General features: G+C 49.5%; 2 protein-coding genes across 2 annotated transcripts; both read left to right on the top strand.

The window, feature by feature from the left end:
- Nucleotides 1–3,162: 3,162 nt before the first annotated feature.
- On the top strand, nt 3,163–3,885 carry PtA15_15A336 (uncharacterized protein; the record flags this gene model as incomplete). Its single annotated transcript, XM_053163532.1, has 2 exons — nt 3,163–3,364; nt 3,806–3,885. 2 exons carry the CDS (start codon nt 3,163–3,165, stop codon nt 3,883–3,885), a joined length of 282 nt encoding a protein of 93 aa, XP_053027498.1.
- Nucleotides 3,886–13,650: 9,765 nt separating this feature from the next.
- On the top strand, nt 13,651–18,757 carry PtA15_15A335 (uncharacterized protein; the record flags this gene model as incomplete). Its single annotated transcript, XM_053163531.1, has 6 exons — nt 13,651–13,702; nt 15,878–15,925; nt 15,984–16,413; nt 16,483–17,759; nt 17,834–17,992; nt 18,060–18,757. The coding sequence occupies 6 exons, from the start codon at nt 13,651–13,653 to the stop codon at nt 18,755–18,757; spliced, it is 2,664 nt and encodes an 887-aa protein (XP_053027497.1).
- Nucleotides 18,758–21,172: the final 2,415 nt, after the last annotated feature.

Raw genomic sequence — 21,172 nt, 5'->3', positions numbered from 1 at the left:
GTTTGAAGCCCTTTTGGGCATCAAGAATGTCTCAAGGGTTGACAAAGACAACAACCTGGCAGATTTTCATTTGAGCATCACCCCAAGTTGATACTTGGAGGGCTATATTGTAAAACGGTTGAAGTATGTCAATCATGTAGCCACCTAGTTCAAGATTAGCCTGGTTTACGTGACAATATATGATCAATGGTTTCCATGGAGCTTATCTTTCTGCCACTTGAGACTGCAAAGAGAATGTCAAACAGGGTTTTGATTTCTGGAAGGGGGGACGACGATTGGCCTCCATCTTCTGCATCACGTCATTCGCTTGCTTAAATTGGCCGGACGGAACCGGAACCTTGACACAAGATCCTTTGAATGTAAGTTCTGTCTGATTCTTCATCACTTTCTCAACAGCCTTCTTCAGGACCTCAAACGTTGGCAACTTAAATCAGTTATCTTGAGTGGTAATCATGGTTTTGTCTCTGATTAAATGCTCCCGGATCCGCTCCTGAAGGCCTAGCAAAAAGGACTGATAATACAAACGCTTGATTTCCTCGACAGAGTCAATGTGGGCCTTACGCAGCAGGTATGACTGAATAGGCTGCCACTACTTGCAAAAATCTTGAAAGTCAACAACTGATCTGATGCCACCTTTATCCTTCCATCCTTAAACTAGATATTCCAAGTCCCGCGTCGTAAAGCGGGCCGTATCTATCTTGCCCCAGTGCGAAAGCATAGCGGCCTTGAGAGAGGTCCAACTCGGGGGGTCAAATCCATCCAGAGTCTTGACAACATCCTTGACTTCAGCCGTGCAAAGAAAAAAGCGCACTTGCTGTGCCATATCAAACTCAGACGCTCTGTTGAGCCTAGCTGCCAGTTGATAGTCGGCCAAGAACTGCTCCACGTTGGTACCATCGAAGCCTAAGGACTTGTCCTGCGGCTTAATCTTGACCATCCGCCCATCAGATGTGCCTGCCACTGGGTCAGCCATTTCCAAGAAGTCGCCTGTCGTCCTGAGAAATAACAACAAAAACCTTTTGAGGGCTCACCAGCGTGGCTGCGGAATGCTTTGACGAGTGTAGAGAGTAACCCAGGAGGTGCACAATTGGAGGGACTTACTTCTAGTCCCTTTGCCCTCGCCGCTGAACCCTAAAAGAAAAGAAAAAAAAACTTTAAATGAAAACAAAGACCGCCAAGCGTCTCGAAACCATCCAAATCAGCAAGACTGTAAATCTTGAGGTCGCTGGTTTGATCCCGGCTCGGGGGACCAAATGAGGAACTCCTACCGTGCCAGGCGGTAGGCAGTTGGTGGAGGGGAAATGGGAAATGTGAGATTAGTTGTGAAGGCCCTCCAGGGTGATTGGCCAAAAAAGAGCGCGGAGAATTTGTGTAGCATTGGGGGGGATGATTTTCTGACAGCTGGAATTGCACGTTGGCAATTTTTGTTTGAGAAGGGAGCCAGGGTGTGATCAAAACCAGAAGGCCGGAGAGATCAACGTTGGGGGGAAAATGAACTTTTAAAGACGTGGGATCCTGAGAAGTACGGGCAGAATGACGCCAAGACAAATAACTTTGAATTTTGATGAAAGGCTGAATTTTTTTTTATGGTTCAGAGTTTTTCCATGCCGCTCCAAAGCCTGAGTTTGAACTGAACTCAAACCTTGGAGTTGGTGACATCTAGCAGACATCTCATCACAACCTAGCGCGCACGCGCGCGCTACAACAAACAAGACAAGAAACAAAAACAGGACAAAACAAAACAAAACAAAACCAACCTCCTCATCCAAAACCTAACAAACGCACGCAAAGTGAAAGAGAAAATAACAAATCATGATGAAAAGAAAATTGACAGGAGAACAAAACCATCAACACAGAAACAAGAGAAAAGAAGGGAAAAGAAAACCTGAAACGCCTTGAGGATGCGCGCCACGCCGTGCCATTGAAACTGAGAAAGCCTTGAAGTTTGAGAGCTTGAGGCCTTGATGTCTTGAACCTTGACTTCTCACCTTGTTGGAGAATGCAATCTTTGCCGAGACGCATTCATCAGAAGCCAGCAAATGGACCCCTCACTCCTGACTCCAGCATCCAGCCAAGCTCACCCACCTCCCTCCAGTGTCTCCGAAGTGCTGCATCAACCTTTGGCCGCCTTGAGGTCCCAATCCACATAGAATATGTGTTTTTTGTTCCAGTTCCCAATCAACCGGCCAACAGCGGCAGTGCCCGCAAGCAATCTCAAGCCACCCCAAACCCCCCTCCTATCCCAACCAACCGGGTCCATCTGACTGCAACAGGATCATCATTGATTAGAAGACAAACAAGCCTGACATGGAACTCTTTAAAGTTACAGTCATCGACCGCATCAAGACTCTCGTCAGCATTGGCCTTGGAGTGTTTGCGGAAGAACAGGAAGAATCTGGGAGCCTCTACTGGAACATAGTGATTCCATCTGGTGACATATTTGCAGCCAGCCACAAAACTCGACTCAATTCTGCGGAAATCTTCACGCAATTCCTTGAGGTTGCCAAGGGGACTTTGGAATCAAAACAGATCATCTGCCGACTATTCCAGAAATATCCCAAGGTGGCAGCACAGGTGAGTCTTCCCTTGGTTATTCAAATCCAATGATTGGAAACTAACAGATTCTCCGCTACATTTAGGCTGAGTCTGCATTAAGACAGCTCACAAGAGCTCACACAGGCGGAGCGCCTGTTCCCATTGCCCCGACTGAGGAGCCATCAAAAGGGGTTCAAGCTTTGGCCTCACTCAGCGACTTGATCACCCAATTGCACATGATCCACAAACCTGCAAAGGGTCTATCCGGGAGTCCCAAGGCAAACATTAGTGTCAACCCCAATAACCCAAAACAGTATTTTAAGCTGACCATGGCCCAAGAAAACAAATGGGCTAATTTAATTGTATGTTTTCTCATTCTCTCTCAGCCCTGATTATTTTCCAACAAGGATGAAATGTTGTGCACAGAGATCAAACCCAGAAGAAGTTACCCTTGAGATCCCGCCAAAGTCCCCAGCCTTCAAATTCAAATTCAAGCACAAGCATGACCACGATGAGGAGTCTGAAGACCCATCCGCAGCCCCTGCTACCTCTTCTGGACCTTTGGTCACCGCCCCTGCCCCGGCTTTGGATACCGCTCTGGCATGGGCTGTGTCCATGCAAGCGGCCATGGTGAGCATGTGCGCAAGCATGATGAACATGCTGCAGCACCCAAACCAATCAAACCGTCTCAACGTACCCGCGGAAAGAACTCCTGAACCACCACCACAAGCGCTCCCCACCTTGGCTCCTAGTACACCCTTGGCGGACACTAGCACACTCAACAACTTCTTCCGCTATGCTCATGTGCAGATCAACCAAGTGGAAGAAGGCCTCAATGTAGAGGTAGTATATGTTGGTACACCTCACACCTGTGGATATAGCTCAACGGTAGAGCAACCCAGCATGCATCGGGGAGATGCGGGTTCGATTCCCCCTGTCCGCACTATTCCTTTTACTCGCTCTACAGGTTATGAGCCCAGCGCTATAGGCAGCTGCGTACCTGGGATGAGCCTCTGGGAGGATTAGTGGGCTCTGTCACCGGTGTAGGTGTACAGGGGGTGTGTAGAGGTAGTATATGTTGGTACACCTCACACCTGTGGATATAGCTCAACGGTAGAGCAACCCAGCATGCATCGGGGAGATGCGGGTTCGATTCCCCCTGTCCGCACTATTCCTTTTACTCGCTCTACACTCAACAAGCTTGGAATTACCCACTGGTCAATGTTTAAATGCTACGAAGTCAAAGAACTCACCAACAGTGGATTTCCAGATGCCCCTGCCCGTGCGCTCATCAAATCGGCAAATTCCTACGGGCATTACTTGAGCTTGACCTCTGATTCTGCGACCTGATGCAACCTCTTCCTTTGCGATTGTCCCCCAACCTATCTTATTCCTCTTTGATCGTTCCTCTGCGAGCTCTGACCTCTTTCTGCAACCTCTGATTCTGCGACCTGATCTTTCTGCAATCGTCCAACCTGATCTTTCTGCAATTGTCCGACCTGATCTCTCTGCAATCGTCCCCTGCAACCTCTTTCTCTTATTTCTGCAACCTCTTTCTCTTATTTTTTCTTATTCCTTTGTTATGTATCCAAACGCGCAATGTATCACTTGAGAAATACATACAAGAACAAGTGAGAGATCGCCAGAATGAGTGAGAGACCTCCAGAATGAGTGAGAGACTGCCAGAATGAGTGAGAGACTGCCAGAATGAGTGAGAGACCACAAAGATTGGAGGAATAAATTGAATGGGAGAGACCACAGAGATTGAGTGAGTGTCTTTCATTTCACAGATTGAATTGGCCCTCCTTGGTACTCTCTTATTTTCCTTATTTTTTCCTTGGGGCCCTTCTTGCTCTCTCTTCTTTTTCCTCACTAAAGATTCTCTTCTTCTCGGACTTGTCTTGGCAGTCATACATATGTATTATTTGCTTGCAATGAGAACCGATAAGAATAGAGATGGCAAACAGGTACCTGTCTGATTTCAATGAAACCGCTTCTTGAGTGCTTGTGATCAAATAAATTCAATATGTAACAATTCCATGTGATGAAGAACTACTTGAACTTGAGTAGGACACTCAGCTAACTGCATGGTAAGGCAGACATACAAGGCCAGATGGCAAATAGCCCACAGGTACCTCCTGGCAGGTACCTGTGAGCTATTTGCCATCTGCACTTGTATGTGTGCCTTACCATGCAGTTAGCTGAGTGTCCTACTCAAGTTCAAGTAGTTCTTCATCTCATGGAAGTTTTGCATATTGAATTTATTTGATCACAAGCACTCAAGAAGCGGTTTCATTGAAACCAGACAGGTACCTGTTTGCCATCTCTAGATAAGAACATGAAGAAATGAGAACATAGAGAGCTAGTTGGGGGGTGATGATAAAAAGGGCAGCTAGAGAGATAACAAGGGCAGCTAGCGTAAGGAGGGAGCTCGTCACAAGGAGGGAGTTAGTCAGTGTATCCACAGCCTTGGAATAGGCCTCGCATGAGCTTAGGGGTTAGGGTCAACCTGGCAAAGGCCTCAATTTCTTCACCATTGCTTGGTCCTCCGTCCAATTCGGCGTATTTGCGCAAAGAAGCCTTCAGGACACTGAATCCTTTTTCTATGGGGTTAATATTGGGGGAGTATGGGGGGAGATAAACAAGGTGACATCCATGATCCTCGACAAGCCACTTGATTTTGCCATTGTGATGAATTCGCGCATTATCCATCACAAGCACACTTTGGGGTCCTGGGAAGGGATTCATATTTGGAAGCTGAAGAAACAATTGCGGGATCAGGATTGCAACATAGTGGAAGGAATATTCAAAAGAGGATGCTTACCAAAACATGTTCCAAGTAGTGTTCAAAGTTGACTTGTTTGACAGTTTCCGACTGGATCGTAACCGCGACAAGCCCGCTGAGAGCCACAGCTGGAATCAGATTGAATCGGTGAGTCGCACGCGCGACTGGGACCCTTTGTGTCCTTTCCCCTAAGGGAGCCCAACCTTGAGTGTGGAGAACCCCATCTAAAGATACACCACTTTTGTCTAGGTTAAAATGAAGAATGAACAAAGTAAGTCACCGGCATTCCTATTTGATTGAAAAAGGAATCAAACATACCAGTAAAAACAAGACATTCTGGGTTGTGATTGGCCATCAAAATAATGTATTTGTCTTGGCGTTGTGCATCTTGGTTTGGATGGACCTTGCGCATTGTTTTTTGGCTTAAGTTAAGTCGTAAATGAAGCTCATTCGATAGGGTTTGGATTGTGATGCAAGTGTTGAAACGTTTGAGTAAGGCCTCCTGTATCTCTGCAAGATAAACCGTGGGTTTTTTGGTGAACATATGTAAGAAAAATGCCCGTTTGTCATTGCTTAGAGCCAATGGACGGCCCCTGACTTGATAGGTATCAGGGTTGGCAACAACAGATCGGATTTTCTTGCAGAGCAGACACCAGCGTCGGAGGGTGTCAGGGCTAACGGCAGTCCCATATTTCTCCTTGATTTTTCCTAAAGACTGTCCATTACGGGCCGCCCAAACAACGCTGTATTTGAATGCCGGCAAGTATTTGCAATACATTAGGCCTAGGGAAGGAAGCTGTGTGAGATGACTTTCTTTGACACATTTGAGAGAGAGAGAGAGGGGGGGGGGGGTGGAACTTACTTGGAGGATGGGTACAAAGGGTGGGCAATGATTGTACCAAGCTGAGGATGGAGACCGTCCGGATTGTGGGGATTGTATCGCTGCCGTTGCTGGATTGCTGTGGTGATCCAATCCAGCCAGCCCGCCGCCTCACGCCTTGTTGCGCCCCCCCCCCCCCCCGGGGGTCCCCGGGGTTCAGCCGTGCACGGACTGCGCACGGGCTTCTGCGAGCGCATGCAAACTTTCTGATTTTTGCGGCCAAAGTCGCAACCTTACTTGGACATGCTGTAACAGGGGGTGAAGAATCAAAACAAAAACATCAGCGAGACTTGCCAACTTGCACTCCTGCCATCATCATGACTTCCTTCTTCTCTTTGTAGTTTGATCGATGATGTTATGGGCTGCATCTAGACTGGCACGGTGGAATTTGATTTGGTGGAGTCAAGCTTGATGATAAGCCGAAGCGGTGAACGAAGTCATTTGGGCGCTTGAACAAGTTCTGCCATGGCCAACGTTTGGTGGTGAACCCTTCCTGATTGGTCTCGGTGTGTAGGCCAATTGGATGAGCTCAAGATCCAGGGTCGATGTCATTGCCTCATGGGTTGTTTTTCTCATTGCAGGTGGTCTAGCTTTTTGGTTTTTTGGAGCCATTACACGCGCCTTCCATCAATCAGCTGGAACGGCAGCAGGTTGACTCATGAAGTGCTTTTTGACTCACATGAGAGTGTGTGGGAGCACTGGGCGAGTTTTGAGAGCCACTGCCAGGGTCTTGAGAGGGAGGATCTTGTACAATTAGGGGGGTTCAAAATTAAAATCCAGGTCTCCAGGAGCTTGCGCAGGTCCCAGCACCAGGAAAAAAAAGTAGTCAGTTGATGACAACTGACATAACACAGCTCTGGTTTCAGCTCCAAAGCTACTCCATCTGCTAGTTCAGGGCTGGCTGGCACACAGCTCAGTGCCCATTTTGGCACAGCTGAAGCCTCTAGCTTGCAATTTTCACAAGCTGCTCCTCAGCTTTGTCCCAGGCAAAGCTGCTGCTCAGCCTTGGCCCAGGCCCAGCTGCCCCTCAGTCTTGGCACAGGACAAGCCACTGCTCAGCCTTTGCCTGAGCAAGAACGGGTGTTGATAGACACACACCCGTCCCCCGGAGGCAAGCCCTCGCCCACGCCCTTTGAAAAGGGCGTGTGGGACCGCACACCCTTGATAAAGGGCGAAAGGGCATGCACACCCCTGTATGGGCGTGCGAGGGCGTGCACGCCCCCACATGGGCGTTCACGGGCGTGCACCATGGCTCGTCGGGAGCTCCTCGGCGGGCAGATGCAAGTATACCTGCTCGCCGAGAGCCCCTCGGCGGGCAGTTACAGATACCACCTCGCCGAGAGCCTCTCGGAGAGCAGGTGTACATGCACCTGCTCGCCGAGAGCCTTGCCTGCTCGCCGAGAAGGATAACTCTCGGCGAGCAGGTATACAAACACCTACCCGCCGAGCCTGCTCACCGAGAGCCCCTCGGCGGGCAGGTGCATGTATACCTGCTCGCGCAGAGAAATCCTCGGCGAGCAGGCATACAGATCCCACCTCGCCGAGAGCCTCTCGGCGAGCAGGTATACATACACCTGCCCACCGAGCCTGCTCACCGAGAGCCCCTCGGCGGGCAGGTGCATTTATACCTGCTCGCCGAGAGAAATCCTCGGCGAGCAGGCATACATATCCCACCTCGCCAAGAGCCTCTCGGCGAGCAGGTATACTTGCACCTGCCCGCGGAGAGGCTCTTGGTGAGCAGGCTCGGCGGGCAGGTGCATGTATACCTGCTCGCCGAGAGAAATCCTCGGCGAGCAGGCATACACCTCTCGGCGAGCAGGCATACATATCCCCGCTCGCCGAGAGCCTTGCCTGCTCGCCGAGAAGGATAACTCTCGGCGAGCAGGTATACAAACACCTGCCCGCCGAGCCTGCTCGCCAAGAGCCCCTCGGCGGGCAGGTTCAAGTATACCTTCTCGCCAAGAGCCCCTCGGCGGGCAGGTTCAACTATACCTGCTCGCCGAGAGGCTCTTGGCGAGGTGGGATATGTATGCCTGCTCGCCGAGGATTTCTCTCGGCGAGCAGGTATAAATGCACCTGCCCGCCGAGGGGCTCTTGGTGAGCAGGCTTGGTGGGCAGGTATATGTATACCTGCTCGCCGAGAGGCTCTCGGGGAGGTGGGATCTGTATGCCTGCTCGCCGAGGATTTCTCTCGGCGAGCAGGTATAGATGCACCTGCCCGCCGAGGGGCTCTCCGTGAGCAGGCTCGGCGGGCAGGTGTTTGTATACCTGCTCGCCGAGAGTTATCCTTGTCGGCGAGCAGGGATACATACACCATACCCGCCGAGGGGCTCTCGGCGAGCAGGTATATGTACTTGCGCCTGCCCACCGAGGGGCTCTCGGCGAGCAGGCACGGTGCACGCTTGTGCACGCCTATGTGGGGGCGTGCACGCCCTTGATAAAGGGTGCGCGGTCCCACACGCCCTGTTCGAAGGGCGTGGTCGTGGGCGTGCCCCCGGAGGACAGGTGTGCATTTATCAATGCCCGTTCTTGCTCAGGCAAAGGCTGAGCAGTGGCTTGTCCTGTGCCAAGACTGGAGGCAGCTGTGCCTGGGACAAAGCTGAGGATCAGCTCGTGAAAATTGCACTAGAGGCTGGATAGCCAGCTGGAGCAGGTGTCATGTCAGTTGTCATCTAGTGACTACTGATTTTTCCTGGTGCAGATTCCAGGAAAAAAATTCCCCGCCAAAAAAGAGGTTCTGGGATTTCAACTTTGAATGCCCCATGTTGGTCAAAAGCCACCTATACTTGCATTCCTGATCATCAGGTCTGGCAGTCTGGGGTTTCAGGAAGTCCCCTCCCACAACCGGGGTCCCGAAGTTCTGCCAAAAAAAAATCCGGCTTGGTTTCCCTGCAGTCATAATAGGAATCCATGGCATTCAAAAGGGTGTATGTACCACATACCCTACGCTGGAAGCACCACTCCCCTCTGTTGACCAGCACTGGCTGGTCAGCCAAAGCAGTACACACCAGCCACCGGGAGCAACGTACTCCCATCAATAGCTGGTCAGTTTTTTCATTGGGAGGAGTACGCTGGTCTGTTTGGTCGTTGGGAGCTCCCCTGGATGGACTGTCCTTTTGGTCATCTTGAGGAGTATGTACTCCTCAAGATGATTGGTTCTTTCCAGCAAGTGAAAGGAACCTACTCCTCTCAATGACCGGTTTGTTCCAGCCATCAAGGGAGCATGTACTCCTCCCAATGACCGGAACAAACAGGTCATCAAGAGGAGGGGGGTGTGAATAAAACCTAAGTAATTCTGAATGCAGACTCCAGAGGATCACCCCTAGCCAGGTGAGTGACCTGCCCACCCATACTTCTATGATTGGCCTTCACAGTAGTAGTAGGGTGCCTGGCCAACCAAACAGGTACACATTTGTGCCGACTTCCCAGAAACAAATTTTCTTTGGCTTGCCCGGTGTCTCCTGGCCGGTGAGCACCATGTAGGTGCTTGTCAAGGACCTCGGCAAACAGGTTTGTGCCCGTTTGGTGAGGATGGATAAGGACCTCGGCAAGCAGGTTTACAGCCAGCAAGTTTAGATTCCCTTTGGCTTCTCTCAGCCTACTTGACAAGGTCAAGCAATCATCTTGGGGAAGCGGGTGCACATACCTTTGTATATAACTTGGTTGCGGCTTGCCAACAATGATTACGAGTTTGAGGAAGTTTCTTGCAAGCAGTTAGAAAGTTTACCCGCTTGCCGGGGACTCGGGAGGCTTCTTTGGCGGTCTTCTTCTCCAGCAAGCACTTGCTTGCCGCGTAGGATCCCTCAGAGAGCAGAGACACCCTGCAACTCACTCCCCGCTGAGCTGATTATGATTCATACCCCAATCCAGTTGTCTCATGAATTCATTTACTCAGCAGGCAGCCGGCGGGTATGTACACCTTCTGTAGCCAAATGCTGGTGAAGATTGCTGCTTGGTTTCTCGGCTCCAATTGTGGTGTTCAAAATTGATTTTCAAACCACTTTCTGCATAAAATCATAAGATCTACATGTCCAAACTTTTGATGGGGTGAAAGTTGAGGGTTCTCTTCATCTCAAGCACCTCTCAAAACTTTGATAAATCTTATGATTTTATGTAACATGATATTCAAAAATCAATTTTGAACACCCTAAATGGGGTGTTTACAAATTACATAAGGGCTTTAATAGGTACATCCAAAAGCATATTTTTTCCTTGCCGCTTTCAGTCGTATGTACTTGGGCCCCGTTTGGCACCGATATAATCAGTGATATATTTCACAAATATTTCACGATTATATCGGTAAAATGCCGATGGCGTTTGGCAAACTGACATATTCAAAACATGAAATAATTTATAATTACAGTTCCTACATGCCGATATATCGGCAGCGAAATCAGACCCACCCTCGCAACTCCCAACCTCAATTATCGACCTCATTGAGTGGATACATCATACAACACTCCACTAGCTTGATGTATCCACTCAATGAGTGGACTCATATATCCACTCGATGGCCTGGTTGGTCATCGAGTGGATTATATAACACTCCACTTGCTCGATGACCCTCGATGACCAACCGGGTCATCGAATGGACTTATCCACTCGATAGCCTGGTTGGTCATTGAGTGGATGAATACTCCATTCAATGGCCCGGTTGGTCATCAAGTGAAGTAGGTATCCACTCAGTGACCCGGTCTGTCGTCGAGTGGAACATACTCCACTCAATGACGAATTGGGCCATTGAGTGGATATGTATAAGTCCCCTCGAACCGTCCTGTTCATCGGGTGGACTACAATACATCCACTCGATGACTGACTGGGTCATTGAGTGGGTGAAGTGGGTCATAGCAACACTGCAACTGTTCCGATCCGTGGAACGGTATTGGTTGGTATTGGCCCAAAATCCGGGCTGATAACCTGGATTTGTATCGACTGGACTGGCCAACACAATCCACATTATTGATGTTGGGTGTATCGGTGCAATCGGTCCAATACACCAGCCGGGGTGTATGTGGATCGGAACTGCCAATCCGATCCATGTAAATACCAGGGTGTGTTTCGATACTCTCATGTGTATCGGGTTAGGGCTTGGATTGACTGGGTATAGAGGAGCCCCAACCCACAATATGCATAAAAATATGTAAATGCACCTGCCTCCAGTCTTGCCCAGGGGACAGCCTCATTTCCTTGGCTGGCTAAGGGATCAAGGCTGCCTTGCTCCACTCCCCCAGACTCCAAAACTGTCATGGACCTTACGCAGGCCTCCGATGAGGAAAACTTGAAGATAAAGAACAAAAAAACTCGCGGGAAAAAACAGGACGATTTCAACGATGTTGAGGAGTACTATGAAGCACCCACACGTGGCAAAGGAGAAGTACGTTGCATTCCTTCAGTTTGCTATAGTATGATGACAATGACATGTTTGATATTGAAACATCTTACATATCTGAACAGACTACCGGGCCGCCTCTACACTATCAATGTTGTTGGTGCCCAAACATATACAAGCGGTCCGAAGAAACCAGGGGGAACTTAATCAAGCACCAAGATGGCAACCTGAAACGAGCACCCTGCCCCGGACGATTGGACGCAATCAAGGCGGGGGCTAAGCTCCCTCTCACGTTGAGAGACATCAAGGCTAAACAAAAGGCAAAGCAAGTCGGAATGGTCGCCAAATTTGTCAAGCACGGTGAATTCGACAACAAGCTCCTCAACATGATGCTTGTCATGTGGCTCATCCGTTCGTCATTGCCATGGACTCGGTTGGAAGATTCTCTCCTCTCGGCTGCTTTTCATTACGTTCGACGTGGGGTCCAGCTTTATACTTGCACTTGGGCCGCGACAGAGGCACATTGACTTTATCTAAACCTACAAGAGAAGGTTCTCTCTCAACTGAAGGTAAGAAAATCCGTTCTCTCCCCTTATCCTTTGATATCCCGAATCAACTTATCAATTATTTGGCGGTCTATCTCAGGGACTTGATTCCAAGATAACCCTAATCCATGACATCTGGACCACAAAGGGGAATCACCACGCTTTCATGGGTATATCGGCTGGCTACATATCCAAAGACTGGGTCAACTGTGTATCCCACCTTGGTATGAAGTATATTGCATGGACCCATTGGGGTAAATTCTTAGCAGTTCCATTTGCCTACATCATAACAAAGGCTTCCCTTCACGAAAAGATAAGTTGATCAATCTCACATTCAATTATCAGAATCCAAACATTTAGTTAACCTTTTTTAACCTTTAAATCATAGCTCAGACGGCTGATTCAGGATCCAACAATGGAACAATGGCCGCCGAGGTTGATAGGCTGATCCTCAAGAACACCGGAACCGACATCGATCTCTCATCAAACCACATCCGTTGCTTTTGCCACAAGATTGCGCTGATCTTGAATGCCGGCCTCAAGGCGCTCGATTTGAGCCCGTCTGGGCTGACCAAACAGAAACACAGCACACTTGGATTTGTTCCGGGACTTGACGCAATTGTTGAAGAGTCCAACATTATAGACGACTCAGGAGTCGTCTTGGATTTGGGACCGTGCGAACCCAAAGAAATTGACAGTGAAAATAACTCCCAGTCAGACGACAAGGATGTAGCTCAACCTGCAAAGACAATATCTGATGATGAGGATGGATTTCGGTTATCTAGTGCGTTAAAAAAGGTATGTTTATTTCCCCAAACACAGGTGTATGCATATCGTACTGACCCTTCTCACAGATTGACTTTGTAATCCAGCGAATTACTTCTTCAGCAGCCAAACGATCCGAGTTTGACACTTGGGCCAAGAAACTTGATTACGAGGGGCCCAGTCTCATTGCCGGCTATGGTATTCAGTGGAACATCAAGTTCCAGAGCAGGGACCGCGCGTATCAGGCTCGCAATGTAATCACCAAGCTAATTGAAAACGAGCGAGATCGACAAGATATTGAAGGGGGGAATAGAAAGAACTTTTTCAACAACTGTGATATCTACTGACACGATTGGGAGATTGCCAAGAAATTGAACAATATCCTTGCTGTAAGTAACACCTTGCATTTTGTTTATCACTTATTTGTTGAAAAACAACAACTTAAACTGATTGGTCCCTCATGTTTTAACTAGGAATTCTATTTCATCACGAAGAAGATGGAAGCTGATACCTTGTCCGCATGCCTGATGCTTGCCGAATACCAATACATCAAGAAGAAGAAGCAGTCCGCACCCAAACCAGAGTTCCAGGCTATGTTCAACAAAATGGCCTCCAAGACTGAAACTTATCTCCGCGAGGCCCTCAACTGCGATGTAATCCTTCTTGCAACAGTTCTCAACCCAGCATATCGGCTCTCCATGTTTCAGGCATGGTTCCTGAGTCACCACAACCACGCCGAGTCACTGATCCGAGAGAAATATGAAGCTCGGAAATCTGAAGTCGATTCAGCTGCAAGGGAATATTCAATTGAATGCTTGGCTCCAATCCCAAAGAAGTTGCAAGGCAGCAAGCATCACCGCCTGGTGGCGGATGTGGATTTTTTCCCTGAGACCAACGATGGCCCATTGGACGATGAGATGACCGTTTATCTCGGAGGTAAATATAAGCTGCACTCATCTGATGCCAACCAGTGCCTCGACTGGTGGAAGGTGAGCAACAAACCAATGCTATGTAGAGCTACTCGAGAACGTTTGGACTAAATATTTACATGTTCATTGATTCAGGAACATGAACATGAATTTCCAATCTTATCAACATTAGCCCGGGACTACTTGGCTTGCATTGCAACATCAGCTAGTGTTGAACGGACTTTCTCTGCCGCCGCAGATACATGTGGACGAGGCCAAGGTGGTTTGGCTGCGCAAACGATTGAGAGATGTGTTAGTTCCCATCAGTGGCTCAAGCAGGGAGTCAAACCCAATGGCTATTTCGCCAAAGCTCAACTTTTAGTTGAATCATGTATGGAAGACACAGAAATGATCAAGACCAGAAAGGTGCCCGATCAGGAGAAGCCGTAAATTTTAGAGTTTCTCTCTATCCTCCCCCTGTTTGTTTCTTGTTACTCCCTATTTCATCTTCTATCTATCCCGGCCCATACAATAGTCTGTCTCTTCTACCGAGTCCAAGCCCCATAATATACACCACTTTTACTAAGGGGCCACATAGCTGCTAGTTAAATATATAAATAATTACAATATACACGAAGTAAAGCTAGTTAAATATATAAATACAATATACACAAAGTAAAGAGTTAAACTTATACACAAAGAAACCATGGGGTAAAGAATTATACACACAAAAAAAAAGCCCTGCGATCCCGGATCGGATTGTACTGGTATTGCGAGACAATCCATGATCTGAGCTGAGTATGTATCGGTTTTACAGATCCGATCCCATGGATTGGATCGCCCCGGCTATCCGTTACCCTGCCTTGGCAAAACTATGGAACAAAATTAAATCTGATCGATGGTATCGCCGATACGATCCACGGATCGGAACAGTTGCAGTGTTGGTCATAGGCTATACACGATGACCGGGTGGGTGGTCATCAAGTGGAGGGTGAGTTTGTCCATTTGCTTTCTTGGTTGATCGAGAGGTGGGTGGTTGGTTGGCTGGCTGGGTTTATACCAATGTACTGACAAACACCAGCGATATATTCAATTACATTTTATTTCAGGTGAAATAATCAAAATGTCACGGATTATTTCACCCGTGATTATTTCACCAATTATATCGGGGCCTTGGTGTCACTTTTTTTCTAGGCAGCAACCAAATTAATTCGACATTGCTTAGGCTACATTCAGGCTCGCCGAGAGGAGTATGCACTTTTCTAGATGACCGGAACGGGCCGGTCATCCAGGGAAGTGATTACTCATATCACTTCCCTCGATGAACGGTTCGTTTCGATCGTCGGGAGGAGTACATACTCCCTCAATGACCGGCCCGTCATGGCCACCGAGAGAAGTAATCATTTTCCTCAATAACCGGTTTGTTCCGGTCATCTTGAGAGGTACATACATACTCCTCTCAATGTCCGGTTTGTTCCGGTCATCTTGAGGAGTACGTATATGACCGGAACAAACTGGTCATCAAGAATTATAGCAAATGGCTATCGATGGCCAGTGCGGACCCGGCGTTAAGGGAGGAGTGTACTCCTATTGATGACCAGGCCAGCTATTAAGAATATACAGCCTACTGACCGGCCATTGGTCATGGTGGAGTGTGTATGTACTCTGCTCAATGAATGTCTTGTGCCGGCCATCAAGGGTGCAGTGAGCTGCTCCAATGGCCGGTTCTTTCTGTCATGTGTATACGGTTGAGGAGGTATACTTGTGGGTCGGGGGTGGCCGGGGTGTGGAAAAAGTCTTTGATGAAGTTGTTTCCTGTCGTTTCGGCCTGATTCCTGGACCAGGAACGACCCTCCTGGAGCCTCTCTCTAAGCAGGCCCCCAGGTCCCCAGGAGAGCTTCCAGGTTCGATTTTTTTCCTGGATTTTCGGACCTGGACAGCTTCCTGGATCAATTTTGAACCCCCCTAATCTGCGGGGGGGTGTATCGGTTACCATAATTAAGCAGTTTCCTTAGAGACAAACCACCATCCCATCCACCCCCATCCCCATCCACCCCCATCCACAAATCCAAACCACAACCACAACGACCATGAACTCACCAACCCAAACAAACACCCACCGCCTATCAGCAGCACTCAGCAGCCACCGAACCAGCTCAGTGATCATCAGCCCAAAGGGTAAGCAACACACAGCCAGCCAGAAGACTATTATCATGACTAACTGTTCATATCACAGATCTCATCGCACTCGAAACGCCCACCTGGAGTACCAACAGCCTACCCTCGCCCCCAGCACACTCCCCAACCAACAGACGGCTCAGCAAACAGAGACTCAGAAACACACTCACCCAGGCAGAGATCAGCGAGATCGAACAGCTCGGAGTCAAGTTCATCGACCCACCCCAATCCCCACAGCACACCAACAGCACCCTCAGCCGATCCAGCTCACAGAACATCCACCGAGTAGCATCTTCCCGGAGGACGTCCATCAACAGACGCAAGTCGCTCAAAACCACCCCCACCTCCCACAACATCAAACCACAGCCGATCTCATCCGATCAGCTCCTCCAGCTCATCTCAAACCAAGCACAGCCACCCCTCCTCGTCATCGATCTTAGATGCCTCAACACCTACCTCGGACCCAACGGACGGCTCAAGGGATCCATGTGAGCAACCAGAATCCCCACAGAACAAAAAAAAAAAAAAAACTCTGACCTTGTGAGTCTGCAATCTAGCAACCTCAACTTCCCATCACTGCTCATCAAACGATTCCGAAAAGGCGTGCCCAACCACTTCCAACTCAACCCATTCATCACCACCGAGGCCGGCAAACGCTACTACTCAAAACTCGAAAACACCCTCCAGTCCTCATCGTCATCCTCAGTACTCGCCCAGCTCGACATATGTGTGATCGACGACCAGCTGGTGGACGAACTACCCAAGCAGACCTCAAACTCACTCGGAAGCGTATTCCTCGACCTTCTCGCCAAGCTCTTTGCCCAGCACCAACGCTCCTCGGGGCTCTACTTCCTCAACGAAAAGTTCGAAAACCTCAGCCACAACCCGGCCGCCCAACACTCTCTGCTCCTTGGCGAACCCCAGCGACCTCAGCAAGCATCACAAGGAGAGAGCACCAATCCTACCCATCCCCCCCATCTCTCCCAAACCATCCTAAATACATCGTCATCAACTGCAACTACAACGACAACATCAACATCAGCATCTGGGCCACAGGGACTCTTGCGTTTACGACCCAGTGCCCCGGTGAGATCTCTACCATCTGTTGACCAGAGCAATGGAGAACCTACTCAGCACCAACCACAGCAGCAGCAGCAGCAGCAGCAGCAGCCTGGCCCGCTTTGCTCGCCCGGCCTATCGACATCCGTAGGCCCGCTTCCGTCGAGGACGAAACCGCCCAAGCTGCGGCGGATTGACACCTCCGAATCGCTCCTCAGCGCCCCCCGCTCCACCGCCAGTCTCGCCCTCAGCTCCAAGCACTCCCTCGGCCAACTCAAGATCGACCATCTCTCCATCGCCTGCTCGCCTACCTCCCATCACAGCCCCTCGCCCCTCTCCAAGCTCAGCTCCTCCCATCCTCCTGAGGAAAGTCCATCCGCCGAACCGACTACTTGCAGACCGCACGTCAAGTTCTCCGACGACCACCATGATCCTACCCATGATCAGCCACAACCACCAAACAGACCCGGCCACTCTTCTTACGACCACTCGCCTGGCTCGCCGAGTACCAACCCAGAGATCCACTTCAAAGTCTCAACGATCATCCCCTCCTTCCTCTACCTTGGCCCCGAACCATCCAAGGAGACCGACTTCGCAGAGCTCGACCGGCTCGGCATCCAGCGCATCCTCAACACTGCACTCGAATGCGTCGACGAGGAGGAGCTCATCCGGACCCGCTACCCGTTCATTCGTAAATACTTCCAGATCCCGCTGCGAGACTTTGTCGAAGAAACCGGGGTCCAAAAGGGCATCGACCAGGCTAATCGCGTCCTCAGTTTCGTCCACATTTCTTGCTTTTGATTACGCATAAAAAGAAGTTTCTGATTTTTTTTTCGTACACGCAAACAGACGACGCCTTCCTGCATTCGGCCCCGACTTATGTGCATTGTAAGGCCGGCAAATCGCGCTCGGTGACTATTGTCCTCGCATATCTGATCCATCGCTACCGGTGGAGCCTGAAGAAAGCGTATGCGCATGTGTCTGAACGGCGGGCGGGGATCTGTCCGAGTGAGTGTTTTTCTGTACCCACAGGAGGAAAAAAAAGGAGAGGACTGACGAGATGGACGCAATCTAGATATCGGGTTTTTGGCCGAGTTGATGAGCTTCGAGCAGCGCGAGCTGATGCCCAAGACCCACTCCGTCCTCGGACCCCACCGAGCCAACAGTATCCGACCAGGCGAAAGCGGGCTTCTAGGCCACCTAAAGAGCGCGCGCTCGGTCTCCCACCACTACCCGTCCTCTTCGTCCACCTCCACCTCCGTCTCTGCCAGCGTCCTGTCGCCGAAACGTATCGACCCCCACTCCCCACGCCCCCATCCCGACCATCAACAGAACCAGCACCAGGCGGAGGAAGCGGAGGAGGAGGAGGGAGGCCACGGCGAAGCCTTCGCGGCTTACTCCTTCGGCCAAAAGCCCCTCCCAACATCCCTGCTCCGCGCCCGTCCCCCGCCCACCAAATCGTACTCGCTCGACCTCGACCGCTCCCATCGCTTCAGAGTCCGCTCGCTCGCCGTCGCCGCCAAGACCGACTTCTTCGCCCCCCCTCCGCCCCCTGCTCAGCCCCCCCGAGACAACCTTGCCAATCTCGATAACCCCCTCCTGGTCTCTCCCGACCGCGCGTCTCCCCGTTCGGTCTTCAGCAAAGGGCCCAGAGACAGCTTGCCTCCCGGCTTCTTTCCCGCCGCTACTACCCCCACGCGCTCTGATACTGCTGCTGCTGCTGCTCATGAAGACAGCGGCGTTGCGGACAGTCTCGACGCCCCGCTCCAGTGACCCCCCGTTCCCCCCCTCTCTCGATCACAATCCATTTTTTTTCACCTTGCTGGTCGTTGTTGTTGACTCTGCCTTTTGCTGGATCTCACAGATGCTTTCTTGTACACACATCTTGTATATAGTCAGTGCCTTCTCCAAACGTCTTGTCGTTCTGTTTCTTCGCTCGCAACGCGACATGCATGTCTTTCCCCCGTGTTTCCGCGCCGGGGCTCGCTCTTCTCTCTCTGGATCTGTCTTCTGTTGTGTTGTTGTGGGTTTGAAGTTTGGTGGGCTGCCGAATGACTAAGGAAAGAAGGGGGCAGCAGAGGGGAATGTAAATATGTATGTTAACTGAACCTAACGCGAACTACGAACTTAACTAAGCAAAGCGCCCGCCTCCTTCCTGACTTAACTAAGCCTCTGGTGCGGAGCACCCCGATGCGAAGCATCCCCCATTCCCAATGGGAGGCTTATGAGTTATGGGTATTTTTCCCCGTGAGAGCTTCGGCAAATTTGTGGCTTTTGGCCAACTTTTTGAATCAAAGTGACATTACACAGCGCACACTCATTGTGAGTCAGCGAACTGAAGTGCAGAGGATAGCTGAGCATCTCAGCTTCAATGTACTCCGCAAATGATAGAAGGTACCCCAGAGGGGAACCAGCAGTTGAGGTGGGTAGAGGCAGACCGTAGCAGTTCGAATCGAATCGATTCGAGTATTCGTATTCGTATTTGATTCGACTCGAATAATGGGGGGGCAGATTTTGTCTCGAATATTCGAATGTCATCGAATAATTTCTCATATTACCATGCGGGACCTTTTGGGCCCCGGAGGAGCTTTCTTAGGCCCTCAATGGGCCCCCTGGACCCCTATGCAGCACCAAAATACATACTATATACATAAACTGGAACCGCCCAACCGGGGCAGCTGATATCACATATCCGGCATCAGACCACCCATCACCTACGACCTTTGACTGTTGCCCGACATTGGTTACTGCCTGCCCACTAGGTGCTTTGAAAGGTAAGAGTTTTTTTTCTAATACCTGTGTACCAATGACTGATAATGAAATTGTTTTGTTTGGAAGCACACTAGCAGCTGCAGTCTCAGAATCACGGCAAAAGAAAACAATCCTACGCCAAATACACCAAAAGATAACCCAGCTCCCGCCGCCGCTCCACAATTGAACCAGTCATCTTCACAAGAATTACCACTCAAGAGACGCAAATCCTTCGGAGTAGTTAACCAATCAGAGGCAGCTGTTTCATTCTTTAGTCCACCCAATTCAAAAGGAAGACGTACCTGCTTGATCAAAAATTGTGGTGATTCGCTAGTGGCAAACAAAACAACTAAGGTGAATTTTGTCAACCACATAGCTCGCAAGCACCCCAGCGAATGGAAACTTGCCCTGGAAGCATCCAAAAATGCCAAAGACGGTATTGAAACTCCTTTAACTTCTGGTAGCCCCGCCACTTCTCAGCCATTGCCAGCTTCTAAAGTCAAAGGACCCCTCCAGCAGATCATGCTCAAGTCTTGACAGTCCAATTTCGACTCAAATCTTATCGACTGGGTCATCAAAGACCAGATACCTTATGCAAAAGTGAAAGCATCTAAATTTGTCAAGATGATCCAAGGAATTGACCCAGGGATCACCATCATTGGCGAACATACCGTTGCTTGGCAAATCAAGGCCCTTTTTGCGGATAGTAAACCTGTAGTGTTTCACTTCTTGAAGAAAGAATCCGAGCGCTTCTCTTTCACGACCGATATCTGGTCCTCAGCTGGCGGAACCCCTTATATCTCGCTTACTTTTCATTTTATCTCAAAAGATTGGAATGCTATCTTGGCCACTATTGCCTTCAAACCGTTCCGAGAAAAGCACACCGGTACCAACATCCACAAAAAAATCCTCCGGATCCTTGAGGAGTTCTTTTGTCATCACGAACTTGGTGACATGACTTCAAAAAAAAGAAAAGCAATTGAAATTAATGATACCTTGGATGAAAAATCTAGCACTTCTGAATCCAATACCAATGCACACCAAACTAGCAAATCTGAGAAGAACGAAGATCTATCCACTGACAAACTGGATCTCTCTTATCTCGGAAAGTGCATCTTATCGATCACTTTGGATAATGCTTTGAACAACAATAAATTCATCCAGACTGCCCTAGACTCCAAACTGCTGAGCTATCCTGAAGCTCACATTAGATGTTTTGCCCACATACTCAACCTTGCGGCAAATGATGTTCTCCGTGTCTTTGAGCCTTCTTTAAATAAACTTCAAGCCATTATTTTACTTATCCAACTGTCCAATCAAGTTTATAGCTCATTTCAGGCTCTCTGCAAGGATAATGATGTCAAAGATTCAAGGCCGATCATCAACAACGCCACACGCTGGAATTCCACCTTCAATATGCTCGATTTAGCTCTTATT

The sequence above is a fragment of the Puccinia triticina genome, chromosome 15A (genome assembly GCF_026914185.1).
Source record: "Puccinia triticina chromosome 15A, complete sequence".
In the NCBI taxonomy this organism is placed as follows: domain Eukaryota; kingdom Fungi; phylum Basidiomycota; class Pucciniomycetes; order Pucciniales; family Pucciniaceae; genus Puccinia; species Puccinia triticina.
Note: the sequence above shows the minus strand (reverse complement) of the source record. Positions and strands in the feature narration are given on the sequence as shown.